This window comes from Rhinatrema bivittatum, chromosome 16 (genome assembly GCF_901001135.1).
Source record: "Rhinatrema bivittatum chromosome 16, aRhiBiv1.1, whole genome shotgun sequence".
In the NCBI taxonomy this organism is placed as follows: domain Eukaryota; kingdom Metazoa; phylum Chordata; class Amphibia; order Gymnophiona; family Rhinatrematidae; genus Rhinatrema; species Rhinatrema bivittatum.
This window is the reverse complement of record NC_042630.1, coordinates 23,018,042-23,034,865: the sequence shown is the minus strand read 5'-3', so window position 1 is coordinate 23,034,865 and position 16,824 is coordinate 23,018,042. Positions and strand designations below refer to the sequence as shown.

Here is a 16,824-nt window from a genome sequence, read left to right as displayed (position 1 = left end):
TATGAATTTTATGGATGTTTTTATGTTAAGTACCCGAACTTTGGAGGGCACAGGATACAAGTGATTTTAAATAAAATAAAAAAATAAATACCCTCCCTAAGACAGAAATACACAGATTCATACTCACAATGCACAGGGCCACAACAATGATGTGTTTATTTATTTTATCTTAATGTGATACGTTTGTCAAATTAAAACTATCTATGTGACATAATGTACTCTGCATCTGTGGAGACTGCGGATTATAAGAAAAGCTAAATAAATAAAATAAACACACATAGAAACACACTAAAATACAGAGACACAACACACACAAAATACATAAAAGTGCATACCCACACACACCATACACAACACTGAGAGGCACACACAAACACATACACACACATAAAATGCATTGAAATATGCACACATGTACTAGATGCACATGATAATTACACATGAGAGTCACAACACACACACATCTACAATAAATGCACAAACCAAATAAAGACACAAAGATAGACGCAGAGGTCCATATTCAAACTTCATATCTAGCCAAATTCTCACCTGATAAGTATTTAGTCAGCTAGAATTTGGCCAGATAAGTCAGCGGCATTCCAGGGGTGGTCCAAAGGCATTCGGGAGGAGCTATGTTAGCCCGATAATGTATCCAGCTAATTCTAATCTGTTCATACCCTATCCTAAAGTTACCCGGATAAACGTATCCAGCTAACTTTAGGATATCCTGGTATATACAGTGTCATGGCTGCGCCACTGAATATACAGCACTACTTGGCCAGATATGTTTATCCGGCTAACTAGCAGAGCCACAGAGTAACTGAATATGGAAGTACAACGCACAGTCACAGAGACACTCACCCACAAATGTCTTCCAGCCCCTTGCATTCTGCAGGTTTTGCCTGGGCTGGGTGGCTCCTTGTCTAGCGGGCCTGGTTCTATCGGTGAGTCCTTTTCCCATTTTGACTAAACTGGTGGAGATGACTTTGAACTCCGTATGAGATTTTATTTGACTGTCCCGGGAAGTCAGTGTCTGCATGCTCTAGTCAAAGTAAAGCTTTCTCTGAAAAGATGGAGGCTTTAGTTCTCAACCATGATTTGGAAGGAACATGATACTGTTTCACTGGAGAACGAAGTAAAGAAGTTGCAGTCGGTTAGTACTACCCTAATTCAAGAGTGAGGAGCCCTACCAAGACGTGAGGAGTTCTTGCAAACCGGGCTAGACATCTGAATTTATGTTTATTAAATTTCTCAAGAGTGATGGACGAATTATCTCGGCTTACTTTGAAAAAAAAGTACTTTTCAGAAGTCCTGCACATACAGTATCTGAGGATAAGCTTCCTTCACTGATTAAAGTTTTCTTTCTACCTGTAGATTCTCGGTCTAGAGGTCAGGCAACATTAAATCCTGGGGATGTGTTACTTTTAACTGATTTTCTTCAAAATTTGAGTCCTGAAATTATTGAACAAGCAACTTAATTGGTTTCTTTTATATTAGAACAAGATTGTAGTTATCTTATCAAAGTGTACTTCAGGAAGATGTTTCTTTGCTTACGCAAAATGTCAGGATATTTTCTGATTTAGCTCGAGTAACACAGGAGAAGGAAAGGGTTCCTTGCTCTGAGATGGGAGATGTGCTCTTAGAGATCCTTGTAAATGTGTGGTTAACTATAATAGGAAGTGTTATGTGTTCTTCCTTCCAGAGCAGTTCTGAAGCTTTATTGCCTCTAAGAAATTGATATCTTTTATCGCTTGTTGAGTCCTCTGAAAAGTCTTTATTTGAGTCGGATATTAGTCATGTTACGGCTGATTCTTTATTTAGTTTCCTGAAAATGTCTCCTGGATTTCCTCTCTCCTTCCCATACTGTATTGTTGGCTAATTTGTATTGCTATAAGTATGTTTATTATAGAGTTGTTTACTTTTTTTCTTATCACTATGTAATATTGTATTACATTAAAATTAATAAATATGTTTAAAATAATACTGGAGAGACTCCAGCACAATGCAGAGAGTGCAGCGGCTAAAAATGCCAGAAGAAACTCCAGCACAATGCAGAGAGTGCAGCGGCTGAAAATGCAAGAGGAAACTCCAGTACAATGCAGAGAGTGCAGCGGCTGAAAATGCCAGAGGAGACTCCTGCACAATGCAGAGAGTGCAGCGGCTGAAAATGCCAGAGGAAACTCCAGCACAATGCAGAGAGTGCAGCGGCTGAAAATGCCAGAGGAAACTCCAGCACAATGCAGAGAGTGCAGGGGCTGAAAATGCCAGAGGAGACTCTTGCACAATGCAGAGAGTGCAGCGGCTAAAAATGCCAGAGGAAACTCCAGCACAATGCAGAGAGTGCAGGGGCTGGAAATGCCAGAGGAGACTCCTGCACAATGCAGAGAGTGCAGCGGCTAAAAATGCCAGAGGAAACTCCAGCACAAGGCAGAGAGTGCAGGGGCTGAAAATGCCAGAGAAGACTCCTGCACAATGCAGAGAGTGCAGCGGCTAAAAATGCCAGAGGAAACTCCAGCACAATGCAGAGAGTGCAGCGGCTGAAAATGCAAGAGGAAACTCCAGCACAATGCAGAGAGTGCAGCGGCTGAAAATGCCAGAGGAAACTCCAGCACAATGCAGAGAATGCAGCGGCTGAAAATGCAAGAGGAAACTCCAGCACAATGCAGAGTGCAGGGGCTGAAATTGCCAGAGGAGACTCCAGCACAATGCAGAGAGTGCAGTGGCTGAAAATGCAAGAGGAGACTCCTGCACAATGCAGAGAGTGCAGCGGCTGAAAATGCCAGGGGATACTCCAGCACAATGCAGAGAGTGCAGGGACTGAAAATGCCAGAGGAGACTCCAGCACAATGCAGAGAGTGCAGGGGCTGTAAATGTTGCAGGAGATTCTGGCACAATACAGAGAACATTCCAGTGAATATAAACTGATCAGATTTTGCTCTCTGTTTGTGGTCATTTATAACTCTCTTGATAGTTTAACTTCAGGGCAATCACTGATGAAGCTGTTTAAAATAAATGGAAAAACTGCTTTCAGAACTGTGTTTTAGAAATCCCCTCCATGTCTCTTATAGCAGCTATAATGTGTTTATATAGCACGTCATTATATTATTATATTTGAATGCACTGTAGAAATAAGTGCAAAAGCGACCAGTTGGCTCCATGACATCAGGGCCAGGTTGAGTTGGTGCTGATTTTTTTTCCCCCACATGTGTGAAATTGTTTTCAGTTTCTCTAAGTAAAGTAGAACTATGTGTCCCAGCATGCATTGCAATGGGAGTGGCTTACCAGGACTGGCTGAGCTGAGCCATCAGAATGTTAGTAGATGGGTCACTGTGATGTCACAAGTCTTTATGATATTACCACAATTCTCTCCTCCCGAGTCTCTGCTTTTAGCGCTGGATGCTCTCTGGGCTGCTCTAGGGTTAATAGACCCTTCTGATGTTCTTAGGGATGGCTACTCTGAGATATATGCTGAAAGTGTGCCTGTGCCTCCTGCCCTGGATAATCGGAACCTGCTGGGCAGGTATGGAGAAGATATAATAACATATCCATTGTATTACGTACTGTCTGATTCTCCAGTCTCTGGGCAGCCATTGCTGGTTTTGTCCCTAAACTAAATGTGACAAAGTTTGAAAACTAACTCTGACAACAGCAAAATTATATTTTGTAGGAAACAAATCTCAGTTTATATGGGTTTTGATTGAAGAGTATACCATACCATTCTTAGGGACATTGGATCCACAAGTCCACATATTCACTGGGAGTAAAACCAGGTCCAGGTCAGTCTCTCCCTGGTGACATGGAGTTATTTGACGACCCTAGCAGAAGCGCCATATTCAGACATTCATGGGATGGGACCAGGGCTGACTTTAGTACCAGAGCCCTGTGCAAACACAGATAACAGCGCATTCCACAAGCAGGAAAGAGGGTTCTCCCAATTGTGGTCACCAGCACCCCTTTCAAGCCATAGCAATACCCTCCATAGCCGAATTGTTCAGGCAGCAGTTCACCTTTCACCCTATGCACACTCGCAGGTCACACACCCACTAAAGCTGACCCTGGGTAGAGCAGTGGACCTGACTCATGCTGGGAAGAAGATGCAGGGACTTTCTGATGGGTAAGATGATAAATTCAGAATCTCAGGAGGACATTAAACTGTGAGACTCCCCTCTCTTTCAGAATGTGGATTTAGAATTGATTATGATGTACGTCCTGATGCGAACAGCAGCCGCAGTTTCCGCCAGTCCCGGATAATTGGCGGCAGGGAGGCTCTCCCCGGGGAGTGGCCCTGGATCGTCAGCCTTAGTTCCTGGAAACATTTCTGCGCAGGCAGCATCCTGAATTGCTGGTGGATCCTTACAGCCGCTCACTGTTTAGTGGCGTGAGTATCTCCTCTTTCCCGGTCTCCTACAGTTCGAACGCCTTCAAGCAGTTCCACACTGGAGCCTCCCTCAGCATTTGCAGCCCCTGCCCCTTATGTAGATTGCTGGGTCTCCTCCAGTAGTTCAGTCCCTGAGCTCTCTACCTTTTCCCGAAGTTTAATCTGGCATTTTTAGCCCCTGCAATGTTTGCATTTTTACTGGAGTCTTTTTTTTTTTTTTATGCAAATTAAATTGAAGATTCAGCATTGATAACAATTCAACAACCACCTGAGAGGAATTAACAATCCACAAATAGTTGATCTTTTTAACATCCCTTATATCTTCCCCATCCCCTCTTTCCTACTGGCATAGCATTTAGTATCACCATTTGCCATGAGTTCACAAGTAAAGCAAGTCACCTTGATTAGATGATTATTTCTCTGTTTATGAAATCCCATCCACAGGGTACATAAAATGATGGAGGGGCTTTCCCCTTTGATTAATGGTCATCCCCTCCAAATTTCTTTGGTGAGTACCTATCGTTGGCCATGCAGATGGTGGAGTGGACCTGGATGAAAACAGGAAGGAGTATCTGCAGTTAGATGTAGTGTATTTGGATTTTCAGAAGGCATTTGAAAAAGTTCCTCACGAGAGGCTTCTAGGAAAAGTAAAATGTCCTGGGATGAGAGAGACCAAAGATGGCTGCTGATTGAAGTACACACTTGGACACTCTCTCCGTGAATTCCTCAAGATTTTGCTCTTGTTACTACTATACCACATACTAAAAGGAAAGCTAGATTATGGGAAATATTGGCCTCTTTGCCGTTATCTGATCAACGACAAGCAAGGATCAAATCATTCTTTGCGTCTCCCCTGCTGCAGGCACTGGAGGGGGGAGCCGCTTCAGAAACCAGCGGGGAGCGAACGCGGGTTCCGCTGGCTGAAGAGACGATACCCGCGCCACCATTTACAGCTTCTGACCTTAATCTAGCAGATTCTTTTTTACCTTCATTAAGAGAACTTATCAACAAGCAAAAATCAGATGCCCCGAGAAGGGACACCTTGCTGACGTCGCCTTCGGAGCCTCGACGGGCCCCATGGAAGCTCCACATGTGCCTGAAGCCAAAATGAGCAGCGGGAACCCCACAGAATTAGGAGAATGTGAATCCCAAGGTATGCTTAACTTTCCAACCATCTTTAACTAGGCCTTCAGTAATAACTTTAGATTCCATTTGAACGCTCTGACCTCGTTAGAGAAAGCTATACACTCCTTAACTCATGTTTTGAAAGAAACTAATACCAAGACGCTGGTTATTGAATCCCAAATTACAATCTTGATACTAAAATGAATGTTTTGGATCCAAGAGTGCCATCTGTAGAATCAGTTCAGAGTAAGCCGATTCAATCAGATATCATTTACTCCAAGAAACTGAAAAATATGGAGAATTCTTTGAGAATTTTGAATTTAAGGGTTTTGAATTTTCCAATGCACAATGAGTCACCAGACCCAGAGGAGCAAAGTCCAATACCTTTTTTTTTTATTTATTTTTTTTAAATTAACAAACATAGCTACTTAATATTCTCTTGAGGAAACAAGCAGGGACCTGACCTGGGTTTCAAAGGAGGAGGAGTTGAAGAGTAAATTGGCCCCCATGGTGGAGGACCAGGAGGAGAAGAGAGAGCTGAACAAGGAGTGAACCAAGGATGCCAGGAAAGTCCTTGGATGCAGCGTACTGGACCTCAGGAGAGGTGTTACCTTGCTACCCATGAGTGTGAGTGCCTGATGTAACTGAAGCTGAGGTTGAGTAGTGAGAGAAGATTGATGGACCTTAATTGATGGTGGGAGGCGTGCTGTTGTCAATCTAGAATTGAGTACAGAGGAAGGAATGTGACCAACACATTTCTAAAGGAAGAGGAGTGAGGATTATGGTAGAGCCTTGTTGAACTGTTAATGCTATTTCTCTAAAGTTGCATCTTGGTTGAGAAAGCCTGTGAACGCTGAATAACTCAATAACCATTATTATGCTTTACTAGCTTGTAAATATTTGCTATGCCTGTTACTGCAGAAATTTATTATTTTTTTTAAATTATTTTAGAATGTATCTTGGCGTGGATCTTATTTGGAATCCAGTTGGATTAACAGTACGAACCATTTGGATAGTGAGGTTCACAGAGGGGAGATCCAGTTGAAGGATTTCCCTGTTCTAGATCAATTTAAAACCAAAAAACCCTCTAACCCTCCTGCCTCTGGGCCTGGTTCACTACACCTTCTGCTTGAGCCATTTTCCATAATTTTGAATTCCAACTGAGAGAGACTGGCACTTGGCCAACACAAGTGCCTAGGCCCGCTCATCTTATGTGTATCAATCCCATGACACCTGCACTCTCTGCATTTTTGATGGATTCTCCTCTGGTATTTTCAACCCCTGTCCTCTGCATTTGCCTGCTGTCTCCTCCAGCATTTTCAGCCTGTGTGCTCTTTGCATTTATTAGGGGGTCTCCTCCAGAATTTCTGGGCCGTGCTTACTCAGGATTTTGCCAGTCTTCACCTTATTTTAAGCCCCTGCCTGCACTCTCACCAATGTTCCCTCCTAAGGATCGGGTCACTATGCACAAAACATTTTGGTTTCATTACCCTGTGAGCATTCCTTTCTTTGATGCATAAAGCCTCTCAATTTTATGGTCACAGCAACCCAGTCCTTAGAGAGAACATTGGTAGCGGTATGCAAACAGACTTTCTCACGCATAACACACACTCGCATATGCACTCTTATACTCTCTCTCACACATGCATGCTCCTTCTCACAATCATACACACTCACTCTCATTCTTTTTATTCACGCCTCAGACTCTCACAAACACGCACACTCGCTCAGTTCACCTCCTCTTCCCCACACACGCTCATCTCAGTAACTGCAAACCCTTCACTGCCAAACACTTTGAGAAGAAACACAAACTCCTGCAAAAACAAAAAAAACACCTAGAATCTTGCCATACCTTAACATACCTGCACTCTTTCAGGACTCAAACAGCAAAAGTCTTATCTATGACCTGGCAGCTATGCAAATATTATACCATGCCCTAGAACACGAATACACCACCTACTGGGGTTAACAGAACAAGCCGTGTTGCTACAAAGTCCTACAGGAAAATTACATGCCAGCAGAAATACTGCACTTCAGTTACACATGCAAAACACAGTTAGATTCTTACTTAATACAGAATAAGGGCCTAAGAATTAGAAATAAAAACATGCAGAGAAAAATAAAATGGAAAGCCCGAGAATCCAGACTCTGAATAGTGGAATACTAAAGAAAGAACAAAATACAAATATGTAATGCACATTCCCAAAGATAACATGCCAATCACTAGAAATTAAAAATTCTTGTCTGATCTTATTTTTCTAATCTGTTGATCCCAGGCTGTTTTTTTTTTTGTTTTTGCCATACTCCCTTTCTACGTCTTTTCCCAAGTCTCTTTTTGTCCTTTCTGTTTCTTCTCTCTCCACCTGTCTTCTCCCCTTCCTCCCTCAAACACACAGTCAAGCTCTCATTCTCACCTGCTCTCTCTCTCACATACATGCTCTCACTCTCATGTGCTCTCTCATGTATACATAGGCTCCCACTCTCACATGCTGTCTCTCACTTACACACACATGGCTCTCGCTTTCACATGCTGTCTCTCTCTCATACATGCACACCAGCTCTTTCACATGCTGTCGCACTCACACACAGGCTCTTATTCTCATATGCTGTCTCATATACACAGACTCTCACACAAACATACACATGCAGTCTCTCTCACACACCCAGAGCCTCTCACATGCTGTCTTTCTCTCTCTCTTACATACACATACACAAAGTGGCTCTCATTTTCACACTCTATCACTCAAACATAAAGGCTCTCACTCTCACATACTCTCTCTCACAAACACACACACAATCAGAGGCTCTTACCCACATATTATATGCCACAAACACAGGCTCTCACACAAACACACATGCTATCTCACACATTTTCACATGCTTTCTTTCTTTCACACACACACACACATCTACACAGAGGCTCTAATTCTCACATGCTGTCTGTCAGAGACAGACACAGTCTCTCAACTCACTCTGTCACACACATATTCTAAAAGGCCTCAGCCTCCCTAATGTCTCTATGCCTCCTTTTTGTGGTTTGCTGCGGGATGGGCTCTGTGGTGGCCTTGCCACCAGGACTCTGTTTGCATACCGCTACCAATGTTCTCTCTAAGGATTGGGTTGCTGTGACCATAAAACTGATTGGCTTTTTGCATCAAAGAAAGGAATGCTCACAGCAAGGTGGGATCTGCAGTGACCCTGCCATGGATGCTGCTTCTCTTCTGCCCACAAGCTGACAATCCTCCTCCTTCCTGCCCATGCACTCCAGCAAATTTTCTTCCAGGGCCACATGGACAGGAAGGAGGTGGAGCACCCTGGGTTTTGGGGCTCTCTTCTTTGCTTTGGGCAGTAGTGGGTTGCGTTTCATCACGGCCCCGCCAGTTTCCCTTTGTGTGGCCATGAGAAAACTTGTGAACGGCCATGCATGCACTTTAGAGGGAACATTGACTCTGACATCTCATTGGTGTGCTATGTCTTTTCTGCTCAGTTACCCTCCTAACTCCATAAAAGTGAAAGTGGGAACAACCAATCTCCGGCATGGGAAGGAACTGTTAAGGGTGAAAAAGGTCATTATACACCCGGAGTACAATGCACATGACTTTAACAATGATATTGGCCTGCTGCTGCTGTCCACCCCAATAGAGTTCAATGTGCTGAAGACGCCCATCTGCCTTCCGCCTGCTGATACCTTCAGCAACAAAGACTGGAAGACATGCTTTGTGATTGGTTGGGGCACGACAGATCCTGGTGAGTGTGCCATGTGCCAGTTCTAATGTATCAATAAGAACATGACCCAGCCCAGGGATGTAACAAATGACCTTATGTGGCAGGATCTGTATTGTTTTATTAATATTTAACTGATAAACACACATATCTATCTATATCTTAGCCATTACATATTTTTTATTGTAACCTACTCTGGGCTCCTCTGGTAGAGCCCTTGGGTTCTGGGGACCAGTAGGGCATAGCTAGACAAAGCTAGACAAGGCAGGACAGGCTGCACAAGGCTGGACAAAGCTGGGTCTGAGGTCAAGCACAGGCAGAACGTTTTGTACTAATACAGACTGGAAGCAGAAGTCTGATTATTGGAACAGGCAGGGAGCTGAGGACTGGAGATTGGAACAGGCTGGACAAGACTGGACAGGATATTCAGCAGGGACTAAGACTGGGTACAGACTCAGAATTGGACAGGATATTTAGCAGGGACTAAGACTGGGCACAGACACAGAGCTGGACAGGATATTCAGCAGGGACTAAGACTGGGCACAGACACAGAGCTGGACAGGATACCGAGCAGGGACTGGGACTGGGACTGGATATGGACATAGGCTTCAGCAGAATGCTGAGCAAGACTGAAGACGGGATACAGATATAGGCTTGGGCAAGATTCTGAGCAGAGTCTGGGACTGGATACAGACGGGGGCTAGGCAAAGCAGTAGTCAGGTAGGGAATGGATACCAGGAACTGGGCTGGGCTGGGCAGGAGAAGACCAGACAAGGGCAGAGCTAGACAAGACAGACCAGGACAGGACCAGACAAGGACTAGACAAGACAACACAGAACAAAGAATACTGAGACCCAAAGGTAGAGATACAGAAGGCCCGGAGGCCACTGGGCGATAAGAGGCCTGAGCAAGCCACAGAGCAAAATCTATGGTAAGAGCAGGCCTGGAGGCCACAAGGTGAAGTAAATCTGGCCACTAATTGCCACTGTGCTGCAATGACTGGGGCTCCCTCCCACCAGGGCCTCTGTAGCATCCTCAACCCTAGCTGACTCGGGGAGGGACAGAAACCCACCTTCTTCCTCTTGGCAGTGTGCAGTGTTGCCATTGAGTCAGCCTGCTGGCTCCTTTGCCTAGGCTTCTAACTAAGGTGAAGGGAGATTCTACTAATACACCAAATGCTTTGGTTTACAGACATGAAACGTTTCCCCGACGTCTTGCAGAAAGTGGAGGCGGAGCTGGTAGATTGGGATTTATGTAACACACGGATAATGATAACCAGGAACATGCTGTGTGCGGGATTTGAGGAAGGAGGCCGTGGTGCCTGCGTGGTGAGCCTTTACTTACGGCAATACAGTCTGAGTTACTGGAATGTCTTTATCATAGCTCTTTGAGACGAGACTTAGGAAACTAAATATGTATGTCCTAGAAGAAATAAGGGGGGAAGGGATAGGTAGACACCTTCAAATGCCTCAGATATAAATAACTCACAGGATGCAAACCTTTTTTGTGGAAAGGAAGTTCTAGAACAGAGATTCTCGACCTCTTTGGGTGCAGGAAACCTTTTCAACATCCAAAAGATTTAGGAATCCCCCATCCTGTCCCCATCAGTATAGAACCCTTCCCCCCAGCCTCTCTTCACTAGTCCCTCTCGCCCTCTTCCCCAGCCTCTCCCCCATCAGTATCTCTCCCAACTCAAGCCACCCCCCCAACAGTCTCTCTTTCCTCATTCCTTCCCGCAAATCTCTGCAGTTACCACCAGCCTTTCCCAGTCTCTCTTCCTTCACCCACCCCACCTCACCAATTTCTAAAATCCCAGGCCCTCTCCATGACCTTTCTTGCTCCCCTCTGTCTATCCCCACTGGTCTTTCTCTTCCTCCGGCTCCCACTCTGCCAGTCTCTCTCCTCAGGTCCTCCCCCTCATCACTTCCCTTCAACCCTTCCTCACCAGTCTCTCCCACACCAGCTGCCAACCCACCAGTCTCTCTTTCCCACTCAGGCCCTCCTTACAGTTTCTCTCTCCCACCACAGCCCAACCCTTCCAGTGTAACTTTCCACAGATCAGCTTCATTAGGTTCTCTCTCGCCCCAACTGTCAACTCCCCAGTCTCTCTCTCCAGCTTATCTCTCACAAACCTCTTTATCTCTCTCACTTGCACCCAGACGTCTCTCTCCTCCAGCCCTTCCCTAGTCTCCTTCCCCATCCTCTTCTCCGTCAATCTTTCTCTGTCTTCCCAGGCTCTCCCTACTATTCCCTCCCCCCCTTCAGCAGTTTTCCTTCCTTTCTCTTATTCTTTTCCAGCCCTAACTCACCAGTCATCTCCTTCCCAGGGCCTGTCTTCCCCCACTAGGTTTCCCCCTTTCTCTCCAACCAAGCTGTCCCCTCCCCACTAATCTCCACTACCCCACTACTCACCCTCTCCTCACGTTTAGAGTTGCCAACTGTCCAGATTTTATGTGGAGAGTACGGATATTAGACAGACTGTCTGGAAGCCAGGAGGAGGGCTAAATATTCAGAAAATGTCAAGATTTTAGATCTCCAGGTCCAGCTTCAGTCTCCTCCAATTGATCTTCTACCATGTCTGCCATCTCAGAAACAAATGTTGAGAAGGAAGTGAAAAAGACAGAAGAGTGAAGAAACAAAAAAAAAAGGGAACCCTGGATGAAGTCATAGAAGAAGCAGAAAACAAAGAATGGGATCAACACAATTTGAAAAATAAGATGTCAAGAGAACAAAAGAAGACATTTTATTTTTAGCTTATTGATTGGAATTGTCTGCTTTGGAAATATGCAGCTCTTATCTTTTTATTTTGCTCAGCAAAGGAGGAAATGCATTTCTGTTTCGAGTTCTCCAGTGTTGTACTGCATCTGGAATCTGGCTTCTTGGTATATCCATTACAATTTTTGTCTCAATATTTCTAATTTCTGGTCACATGTTCTGTATTAGGTGAAAGTCTGTCTGGGTTCTGCATGGATGGCTGAGGTGAGGGACAATGCTAGTGTGTAGTTTTTGTATATTGATTGATAACACTCTGCTTTCTTTTATTTTCAGATTAGGAGGTAAATTGGTGTTCTAGGGCCAATTGCAATATTTGCAGTGCCACCTTTACATAGGTAGAGTTATTGCTGTTTGAGTTCTGGCTATTAGTGCTGTTTGGGAATGACAAGTTTGCTACAAAGATGCTGAGTGTGCTTTTTCTAAGGTTTTCTGTTGCTTCACAGTGTGTCAGGTGCAGGATAGATTTTGTGTCATTGCTACTGAGATGATGCAAAAATTTGAATATTCTTTGCTTATATGGTAAATAATAAGGGGAAATATCCTTTCTGGGGTGTTTCTATGACACAGAATATTTGTTTTCAGAATCAGAGGTGTAGGATTTCGATAGAGGTTGTGTTCTATTCTGTATAATTTGGTATTAATGATAGGTCACTGTTCTAAAAGAGAATTGATTGAATGATGCTATTAAATAATTGGTCTTTGTAACTAAGGGTGGGTGGCAGCAGCTATCGTGCGTGGATGTAGAAGGACATCGTCAAAGAAAAGGTTTTCTCAGCTCCTGTAAGTATTCGGTATTTTCACAGTTGAAAGTTGGCGACCCTACTCGTCTTGTTCATGCAGCTGTTACTAATTCCATGCCTCATGTGGGCTGATGCTGCCCCTGGATCTTCCAGCTTGCTGCTCCATGCCCCCAGTGGTCCTGCTGCTGTCACTGACTTCTGCTCCTGATCTCCTGCCCCTTCTGCTCTCTCCTCACCTGGACCTTCTATTGCCGCTGCTGGTTTATCCAGAAGTGGAGCTCCTGCTTTTATGATTTTTGTCCTTCTTGTGGATCCCTTCTGAGGGTCTTGTGGACCACCAGAGATCTACAGACTAAGGTTGGGACCACTGTTCTAGAACGGAAATGATATGAGGCACCAGGGGATAGACTCAGGAGTAACATAAGGAAATATTTATTCATAGAAAGAGTGGAGGATGCATGAAACAGCCTCCTGGGGTGGAGGTAAAACCATTAATAGAATTTAAGAGGGCCTGGAATAGACAAAGGGATGTGAAGAACTGAGACAAAAGGCAATGATTAACTGGAGTCTATGGAATTGCACCAGGAGGTAAAGTGGGCTGAAAGTAGATGAGCCTTCTGGTCCTTATCTGGTCTGTTTCTATGTTAATACCATGTGTGTATGTAATATCACAGACAGGGACTGGCTCTTTACTGCTGTGCAGGATCCACAGTCATATAAGACAGATTATGGCCCTTTACTAACTTAAACAATATTTATCCAATGCTGTCCCCCTTCCTTATAAAGATTGGAAGCTGTAAGTGAATCTCCTGGATGTGTATAGGAATAAGATCAGTAAGTGCTGAAGGTTCTGTTACAGGGAGCTGACGTTTCCTCTCCTTCTCCCCACAGGGTGACAGCGGCGGGCCCCTGATGTGCAAGACCTGGAAGGATTATCGCTGGTACGAGGTGGGGATAGTGAGTTGGGGCTATGGCTGCGCCGAGAAGATGAGCCCTGCCGTCTATGCTCTGGTCTCCAACTATGTGAACTGGATAGAAACAGAGACGGCTAAGGCCGGGGAGCCCTACGTGTGGAAGGATCAGCTCAAGAAAGAGGAGGAAGAGGAGGAAGAGGAGGATACTGCCGTTGAATCAATTGCCAACCCCTCAGCCAATGCTCCGACAGGTCCCGCTAGCAGCCCCGCCAGTTTTCCAAATCCTTCCCCCTCCAACACATCTGTTTCCAGCAGTTTACCAAGCAATTCCAACTCTAACACCTCCATCGCTGCAAACACCACTAGTGATAGTGCAGACACTGATTGCCAGTGACGTCCCTACTGCCACTGCTAACTGCCCCTACAACTACTAATTGCTCCGAATCCAACAAACTTCATTACCATCTACAACTGGTCTACTATGGAGGCTTCTCATACTCTCTTGGGTCCCATTTTTTAATCTGCTGCTGTTTATCACAGAAATCAGCAATGCTCCTCTACAATAAATATATAAACACATCTTCTGTTGTTGCAGTCTCAATACAAGTTTTTATATGAAGCTGCTGTGTGTTGTAGAGTTACTTAGTCCTGGAAAAGAGGCAAATATCGAGGTGAGGTATGAATAGCAGGTTGAGGCAAAAGTAATTACTATCTATTTAAGGCCTCTGTGCAGTGGAAGGAAGGGGAAAGTGCTGTGATAAAGGAAAAGGCACCTGAAAGTGAAAGCCCCAGTACATCTGGTAGCACTATGGAAAGTACAGGGCCAGGGCCAGGCACAGGCAGCGTCTAGGAAGAGGAAGCTGAGGCTGGAAGATGGGCTGCTTGCTGCCACTATTAGCTGTATTTCTCGGGCGCAGAGCAAGTGGAAGCAGAGTCAGTGGAGAGTGGCATTAGCACTGACAGTAGAGAGGACAGGGAAAACATGTGGACAAAGCTGAACCGGTAGATGTGGTGTATTTGGATTTTCAGAAGGCGTTTGACAAAGTTCCAGATGAGAGGCTTCTAAGAAAACTAAAAAGTCATGGGATAGGAGGCGATGTCCTTTTGTGAATTGCAAGCTGGTTAAAAGATAGGAAACAGAGAGTAGGATTAAATGGTCAATTTTCTCAGTGGAAAAGGGTAAACAGTGGAGTGCCTCAGGACCGGTGTTTTTTCAATATATTTATAAACGATCTGGAAAGGGGTATGATGAGTAAGGTGATCAAATTTGCGGATGACTCAAAATTATGCAGCAGATTGTGATGACTTGCAGGAGGACCTTCTGAGACTGGAAGATTGGGCTTCCAAATGGCAGATGAAATTTAACATGGACAAGTGCAAAGTGATGCCTATAGGAAAAAATAACCCTTGCTGTAGTTCACAATGTTAGGTTCTATCTTAGGAGTTACCATCCAGGAAAGAGATAAGCGTCATAGTGGTAATACATTGAAATTGTTGCTCAGTGTGCTGTAGCAATCAAAAGTGCAAACAGAATGTTAAGAATTATTAGGAAGGGAATGGTGAATAACATGGAGGATGTCATAATACCTCTATCGCTCCATGGTGAGACCGCATCTTGAATACTGTGTGCAGTTCTGGTCCCCGCATCTCAAAAAGGATAGAGCTGCACTAGAGAAAGTGCGGAGAAGGGCAACCAAAATGATAAGGGGCATGGAACGGCTGCCCTATGAGGAAAGGCTAAGGAAGTTAGGGCTGTTCAGTTTGGGGAAGACACAACTGAGGGGTGGGGATAAAATAGAGGTCTACAAAATCATGAAAGGACTTGAACAGGTTAATGTAAATTGGTTATTTAATCTCTCAGAAAATAGAAGTAACTCATTTAAAACAAATCAAAGAAAATTCTTTTTCACTCAGCGCATAGTTAAACTATGGAATTCATTGCCAGAGGATGTGGTTAAGGAAGTTAGTGTAACTGGGTTTAAAACAGGTTTGGATAAGTTCCTAGAGGAAAAATCCATAAGCTGTTATTAATTAATAAACAATAGTAGCTTGTGATTTATCTAATATTTGGGTACTTGCCAGGTACTTGTGACTTGGATTGGCCACTGTTGGAAACAGGATGCTGGGCTTGATGGACCCTTGGTCTGACCCAGTATGGCATATCTTATGCTCTTATGTTCTTACACTTGTAAAACTTGGTTTTAATTGAGTAAAGTGCATTTATTCGCTTAAGTGGTCTTATGAAAACTGCTACAATATATGCCATTGAATTGTTAATAGGATTTACTTGTGTAACGTCACTTTACTGGAGTAAATAGCTTTTGAAAATTGCTGTGATAGTATGTTACATTTACGTGCGTAACTTCTTTGAAAATTACTTCCTAAGAAAATATGCCTATGTTTGTGTCAGAGAGAGAGAGAGATATCCACACACTCGCTCTCACTCAGATGCAGACAAAGGGGCGGATTTTAAGAGCCCTGCTCACCTAAATCCGCCCAAATACGGGCGGATTTAGGCGAGCAGGGCCCTGCGCGCGGGTGAGCCTATTTTACATAGGCCTACCGGCACGCGCAGAGCCCCGGGACTCGCGTAAGTCCCGGGGTTCTCCGAGGGGGGCATGTCGGGGGCGGGCCCGGTCGTCGCGGCGTTTAGGGGGCGTGTCGGCAGCGTTTTGGGGGCGGGCACGGGGGCGTGGTTACGGCCCGGGGCGGTCCGGGGGCGTGGCCGCACCCTCCGTACCCACCCCCAGGTCGCGTCCCGGCGCGCTAGCGGCCCGCTGGCGCGCGGGGATTTACGCCTCCCTCTGGGAGGCGTAAATCCCCCGACAAAGGTAAGGATGGGGTTTAGACAGGGCCGGGCGGGTGGGTTAGGAAGGGGAAGGGAGGGGAAGGTGAGGGGAGGGCAAAAGAAAGTTCCCTCCGAGGCCGCTCCGATTTCGGAGCAGCCTCGGAGGGAACGGAGGTAGACTGCGCGGCTCGGCGCGCGCCGGCTATACAGAATCCATAGCCTTGCGCGCGCCGATCCCGGATTTTAGCGGATACGCGCGGCTCCGCGCGTATCTACTAAAATCCAGCGTACTTTTGCTGGTGCCTGATGCACCAGCAAAAGTAGGCCAAATCGCGCGGTTTGAAAATCTACCCCAATGTGTGTGTGTATGGGTGTGTGTCT

The 16,824-nt window shown here is 45.1% G+C and overlaps 1 protein-coding gene across 1 annotated transcript; it reads left to right on the top strand.

Annotated features, from left to right (window-relative positions):
* Positions 1–3,379: 3,379 nt before the first annotated feature.
* Positions 3,380–14,235, top strand: LOC115078636 (trypsin-like). Its single transcript, XM_029581578.1, has 5 exons — positions 3,380–3,520; positions 4,177–4,378; positions 8,991–9,250; positions 10,418–10,554; positions 13,633–14,235. The coding sequence occupies exons 1-5, from the start codon at positions 3,436–3,438 to the stop codon at positions 14,047–14,049; spliced, it is 1,101 nt and encodes a 366-aa protein (XP_029437438.1). The 5' UTR covers positions 3,380–3,435; the 3' UTR covers positions 14,050–14,235.
* Positions 14,236–16,824: the final 2,589 nt, after the last annotated feature.